Source organism: Pygocentrus nattereri, chromosome 18 (assembly GCF_015220715.1).
Source record: "Pygocentrus nattereri isolate fPygNat1 chromosome 18, fPygNat1.pri, whole genome shotgun sequence".
In the NCBI taxonomy this organism is placed as follows: domain Eukaryota; kingdom Metazoa; phylum Chordata; class Actinopteri; order Characiformes; family Serrasalmidae; genus Pygocentrus; species Pygocentrus nattereri.
Window position 1 is genome coordinate 31841689 of NC_051228.1, and position 6802 is coordinate 31848490.

The window sequence follows — 6802 nt, forward strand, 5'->3', positions numbered from 1 at the left end:
GATCTTACAATGTAGTGAAGGTGTAACTAGTGACATTACCATAAACTGCTTAGTGTGCACACACTGCTATATAGAACAGACTCACTGAAACTAAAACTGGTAACTGCACTCTTGCCAGATAACACCTAATAATTCCTAAGGTCTTGTAATGCTCCTTTGCCTTGCATGGACCGACCTGCAACAGGGGTCGTTCCACTATACTGAACCCTCCACGTGGTCGAGAAAGGCACATCTGAACAGAAGTTAGCTATTACTTTGGGTTTGGTGTAAAATTAAAAAAAAAAATACATTCATCAAAAACTATAGGTGCTGAGAGATGAAATCCTGTGTCCGTGCATGAAAAACTGGGCACACAAGTAGGATTATCTTATTTTTAGGCCACAAAAAAAGACTTGGCATAGCTACTGCTGAGAATGATGTCAGGGGACCAGCAGATGGATGAACTCAGGCAAGTCATGGAAAGCAAGCAGTAAGACTAGACGACAGATATAAAAAGACAGAATAAACTAAAGAAAGGACATTAACCACTACCCTGCTGGTATCACTGCTGTGCTGCGAAGACTCCACCACCCAGCAGCGGTCCTGTTTTGGTCCTTTTCCAGTGATGGATGGGATAGATGGGCCGCTGACAAGCTGCGCCGCAGCAGATGGGCTAGTAATGCAAGAGCGACCTCTGCTGGTTGTGTTAACCTATTACAAGATGTCTCAAGTAAGAGGCTTGCTTAAAGCCCAAAGCAGCCCTGCTGTGCATAATTAATGAGATACACAGATGTGAGAGATGGTAAGTGCATTTATTGAGTTTTCCCTGTTGTATCCTCATAACAGACTAACGTGACATTACAGAAATAGCATGGCTATCTGGCATAAACACCACACAACTGTTCGATTACTGTTCAAACTACTGACGTGACTTGAAGTGGTGACTAAGACTCAAGCGGTTAGCCCGGGGGCCAGCCCATCTGACGGCCACCCAGAACATGGATGTGGACATGGTAAACAGACTGACCCCCATCAGGGCCTTCATTCAGCACCAGCCGGTAGCCTCTGGGTAATCCGACCTGCTCTGCACACTTCTTTGCGACGATCATCAAATGTCCAAGAAGCTAGTGAGAGAGCGAGAGCAAGAGAGCGAGAAAAAGAGAGCGAGAGAGAGAGAGAGAGAGAGAGAGAGAGAGAGAGTTATAAAGCAACTTAATACTGGATAAAACCTTCTCCATGTAAAGTCACCTGAACTATGACTAATCAGAACCATCTGACTGAAAAGTTGGGATGTGGGATAATATTGGAATCACACCGGTACGGACAGACAACTACTTTTCATTTTCTCCCTTGTTTTCTAACCTAATCCATCCATCCATCCATTTTCTAAGCCGCTTCTCCGTCAGGGTCGCGGGGGGGAGCTGGAGCCTATCCCAGCAGTCATCGGGCAGAAGGCAGGATACACCCTGGACAGGTCGCCAGTCCATCGCAGGGCAGACAGACAGACATAGACAGTCACTCACACCTAGGATTTAGCATATCCAATTGGCCTGACTGCATGTCTTTGGACTGTGGGAGGAAACCGGAGAACCCGGAGGAAACCCACACAGACATGGGGAGAGCATGCAAACTCCACACAGAGAGGACCCTGCTCACCCGGTCGGGGAATCGAACCCAGGCCCTCCTCGGTGTGAGGCGACAGTGCTACCCACCACGCCACCGTGCCGCCACTGCTAACCTAATGCTGATTTAAAAATCAATCACATAAATGCAATTTAAAAGCAATTATGCCCCTGGGGTCCTGCACTGCACTGACGAAATGAAAATCATCTGGAATTATTTTCATAAAACAGATTTGCGCTCTGCTTTGCTCATTACAAAACTTAAAGTTCTTTATGTACTTGTTGCTCTGGTGCGGAACGTTTTTTCTATTTTTGTGCTGAATGGACAAAAATACCAGGAAACCTGCTTGCTGGCGCTCCCAATAAGCAGCAGGACAGAGAAGCACAATAAAGATGTTCTTCGTAAAGGCGATCTGCTGACTGTGTATCTAATGGTGCTTCTTTTTATGCAAAGTTTAGCGAAAATTGCAATTAAGTTGGACGTTAATAAGAAAACTATCAGGTGATTTGCACTGCAGCACAAATTTCAACCAAACTCCCTGCAGTGCTCTGAGTCGACCCGCTATCTTCCCACCAAACATATCAGTCAGGTGATGCACCAACTGCACATGAATTAAGATCAGATGATGATAATCAGGGGGCTTCCCGTGCAAACAATGCATAAAACATAAGAGAAACTGCTCTAGTTTGTGTGTTCTGCCCAAGAACATCTAATATAAATACACAAAAAAGGAGAACACAACCATGAAACTTTAGTGGGTTATAAAATGTATTCAGTGTTGTTTTATGTATGTCCTGTAATGCCCCCTTTCAAAAGAAGACAAACCATGCGTCAAGCTAGATCACCTCTAAAAGGGTCCATACTTACTGCAGCGTCACCGTCCTCAGCTTTGGAAAGCTGGGCGATAGGTTTTCTCGGCACTACCAAAAAATGAGTAGGAGCCTGTGGGGCCACATCATGGAAGGCTATGCACTTGAGGACAAAAGAAAACAGAGAAGTGGAATCAATACAAATATCTAATTCACAATATGTGACACAATAAGATTTTGTAATATTTAGAGACTTTGCATTTGAACACTTTTTTCCTTATTTTTGTTTCATTTATGTAAACTTAACTGAAAATATCCCTGATTTAACACAGGATTGACTGCAAACATTGCAGTCCAGTCAGTTATCACTGGAAAAGATGGTAGCACCTTCAGAAAAGACCACAGCTCCAAAACCCATTTTGATACGACTGCAGTGAATTTCAGCGCTGGTGCACTCACAGTGATGGCACTGACAGTCATGCAAGCTAAAACGGGTTTGTGCAGATTTCTCTTTAGCAGGCTTTCAGTTCTGTACACGTCTTACCTACCTTACCGTTCACAGTACAACCCCAAACTGCAGTGGGGTTGGCTTGCGGGTAGCGATTCTACCGGCTGTAACTCCGGAATGCAGGAACGTACCTCCACACACTCTGGTGCACTGCGCTAGTCCTGATCCATGGATTCAGATGACAGCATGTTCCACGCCAAAATCCGCAAATATTACACATCGGGGTTTTATTTTCTGAACCGTATAACTTCAAAAGTCGAGCTCTCAGGTGAATGGACCAGGCTCAGACTGACCAGCCGATCTGTGAAACATTTCACAGCTCTTATTTTGCCTGTCCGTCGCCTGTGCAGACCGTGAGCACGGTAGGTGAAAGTAAGTGAAATATAAGCAGTTTTTGACCTCGGCAGGTGATTTTCAACACAAATGACTTCAAAATCTATGAAAATGTGTTTCATTAAGCAGAACTGGATTTGTGAAAAAATTCACAGATGGAGCTCAGTGTATTTGATCGGAATAAGACTATCTGACTGCAGTTTAATACCACATACAAGCATCAGTAACCTTGCCCATTCCCTTGTTGTACATATTAATTGATTTGGAAAAATATTCCCAAACGGATTTTGTGACATTTTCTTGTTTTATACAGGTCTATTTCCATCACCATGCATACAAAATTGCATATTTCTACATTGACACAGTAATATAAATGTAAGGAGATGAAAACAGGCTAGAATTATTCGTTAGTCATTGATTAAAAAGCTGGTTTTAACTTTGGAACACAATTTAAAATATATACACAATAATAATCACACAATGCATGCATGCGCTAATAAAGTCCTGCAGTGTTGGTGATCTGATTTGTGAAAACTTATATTTGAGTTATGTAGTTCTCTCATTTTCATGAGTAATAACACAGTAGTTCAGCTTTTTGTGGCACATATACACATCATTAGTATATATAACTTTAATAACTGCTCAAGTATAGAGATAACAGCACACTAATATTAACTTTTCTGATTTGTGAAAAATTTCACAAACACGGTTTGGTTTATTTGAGTGATTTATGAGAGTAGAACTGCATAAACCACTCAAAGTTTTCACAAATCAGACCATCACCAACACTGCAGGACTTTATTAACACAATGTACCAGAGTGTGTGGAGGTATGTGGAGGTCCCTGCATTCTGGAGTTACAGCCGGTAGAAATCCGAATCGCTACCCGCAGGTCACCCCCACTGCGGTCAACCCCGAGGGCCACTCATCTCAGGAACGAACCAAACTCCTGACTCTTAATATGACATCCAGGCAACTGGGCTGCGGCTGCAAGGCGTTAGCAAGCAGGCTAACAGTGATGAGAAATGCACCGCACCTCTTTGGCTAACATTTTGCTACAAAAACATGCTTTTTGCATTTAATGACTAGAAAACGGCATTATATTTAACACGCATGCAGTTATGTGTCTACCCCTCATATTAAAAAAAAAAACTAGCTAGTTAGCCAACAGCGTTAGCTACAACAATACAGGCAGAACCGAAAGCTAACGGTAAGCTAAGCTAGGTTAATAACGCCGCGGGCTCCCGTGGGTTATTTCAGTGCGCAGAACTCACCTGATCGTCTTCGTAGATTATTTTAGATGGTATTTCTTTCCTAATTATTTTCCCGAAAATCGTATCTCCTCCCGGCTGCGCACTTTGCGCCTTGGCAACCTCGTCAGCCATGGCGCGGAGCTACACTGCAGCAGAGATCGCACAGACTGGAGCGCTGAGCGGCTGCTGATCTCCAAGCGCTCTCCGCCGGAAGTGCCCTCCGAAATCAAGTGGTATCCTGCGGAGAGCGCTTGGAAATCAGTGAATGACCTGGGGCGCCTCAGCTGTATGAACACGCCATAAGGCCAAAAAGGCAGAGTCCAAAAATAAGCTGTGTGCACGCGGCCTATCAAGGCAAGATCAAACAAGACTAACCTAAGTCTGAATCTCACGGACCTACTGCATAAATCATGCATTATATTAGTCATGAAATATTCTTTTACACACAAACCGTGCACGAAAATTCAGCTTGGGCTGATTCAACCAGCAGAAAGCCGATGGGTCTGATCTTTCTTTTTTCAAATCGACTTTCAAGGTCGGTGTTTGTGATTCTAAGCATAGGCAGTGTTCAAAATGAACCAGGAACGAATAAGATATTTATAAATTTTATATGTACTTCTTTTATACACCGATCAGGCATAACCTTATGGCCTAGTCATAATGTTAGGATATTTCCTAACAATGCTCATTGTCCATTTTATCAGCTCCACTTCATATATATGTGCACTTTGCAGTTCTACAGACTAGACTGTAGTCCATCTGTTTCATTGCATACTTTGTTAGGCCCCTTTTACCCTGTTCCTATTTTTCATCGCTAGCAGACGGAATGTGTCTGCTTCCTGAACAGTATGATGACTGTATGGTCCTATGTTAAAACTTGCATCTTATCTGAATAGATGAACGTAGTACCATTAGGCGTTTGGAAATTGCTCCCAAGAATAAACCAGACTTGTGGAGGACAATTCTTTTTTGTTGTCTTGCCTGATTCCTTTTGATTTTCCTATGATGTTAAGCAAAGAGGCAAGTAAGCCTTCAAATACTGCCATGGGTTCAACTTCCATAAACTCAAATGATGTCAAATAGCTGATCAGAAGCTTCTAAAGCCATGATGTAATTTTCTGTAATTTCCCAAGCTATTTAAAGGCACAGTCAACTTTGTGTGACTTCATCTGTTTGTAAACATTCGTTGAAACAAATTGCTTGTGTCATGTCCTAAACTTGCTAAAACTATAGTTTGTTGTCATGGAATCTGTGGAGAGGATAAATATGAGTTTCAGTAACTTGTGACCTCAACAGTATACTGTGAGGGAGGTTTGTTAGGTTCAGTGTAGAATTAAAGTGCATCCACTGTGGTTAACAAGCACTACAGCTCTGGGGAAAAAGTTCTTAGCATGTCTGGTTGTGTTAGCTTTGATGGCCCTGAAGTACCCGAGATCCACCATCATCCCTACAGTCTTTCGTATGGTCAGCAGCAGGTGGTTGCTGCTGCATCAGGGCACCAAGTGCTCAACTTTCTGTATGCAGACTCATCACTGTTGGCTATTAGGCCCACGACAGTGGTGTTGTCTGTAAACTTCCAACATCTTCACAGCTTGTTTCTTTACATCAGTAGGGTTGATGTGGTGGTGAGAGCAAACAACCCTGTGGTATTACAGTATTGCGGGTCTAGGGGTCTTTACCAAGCTGCCTCTGCTGTCTCCTGTTTGTAAGGAAATCCATGGTCCGTCGGCAGGTGGGATCTAGCACAGAAAACTAGGAGCAAGAGCAAGGTAGAGCAAGGTATGTTCAGAGTGTGTGACTACAGGGATATGTAGTTTTTACACACTCAATCAGAACTAGGCATAGAATGTATGTGGTGGGTAATATAACAATATTTATCATTACTGTGAAAACTGACATTTTTTGAAGCATCCTTTCATCATTAGTGCTTAAAGCACACTGACCAACAGCATGATTAATTACAAAGAGAGACAAGTTAGTCTTGTAATTAAGCATGTCATCGGTCAATGTGCTTTAATAAAACCACTGTATTTGTAGTTGAGTTTTTAATGTGACACTAGTGATGCTTCTTTGTCTCTTCTAAAAATAATGTGATGTAATATTTATGATGCACCCCCCCATTAACAGAGTGCTTAATCCCCAGATTATTGCTGAACAGCATGTAAAACAGGCTACTGTACAATAGAATACTGACCTATCCAAATTCTCTACCAGTAAGAGTCCAAAACAAGCAAAATTAAGCAATATACTTCAATATTCCCTCCAAAAAACGTCACATGAATGAGCACAGATACAAGC

General features: G+C 42.5%; 1 protein-coding gene across 1 annotated transcript; it reads right to left on the reverse strand.

Moving 5' to 3' along the window:
• Window positions 1–772: 772 nt before the first annotated feature.
• On the reverse strand, window positions 773–4698 carry hint1 (histidine triad nucleotide binding protein 1). Its single transcript, XM_017691312.2, has 3 exons — window positions 4526–4698; window positions 2470–2574; window positions 773–1103 (listed from the first exon to the last, which is right to left on the reverse strand). Exons 1-3 carry the CDS (start codon window positions 4634–4636, stop codon window positions 939–941), a joined length of 381 nt encoding a protein of 126 aa, XP_017546801.1. The 5' UTR covers window positions 4637–4698; the 3' UTR covers window positions 773–938.
• Window positions 4699–6802: the final 2104 nt, after the last annotated feature.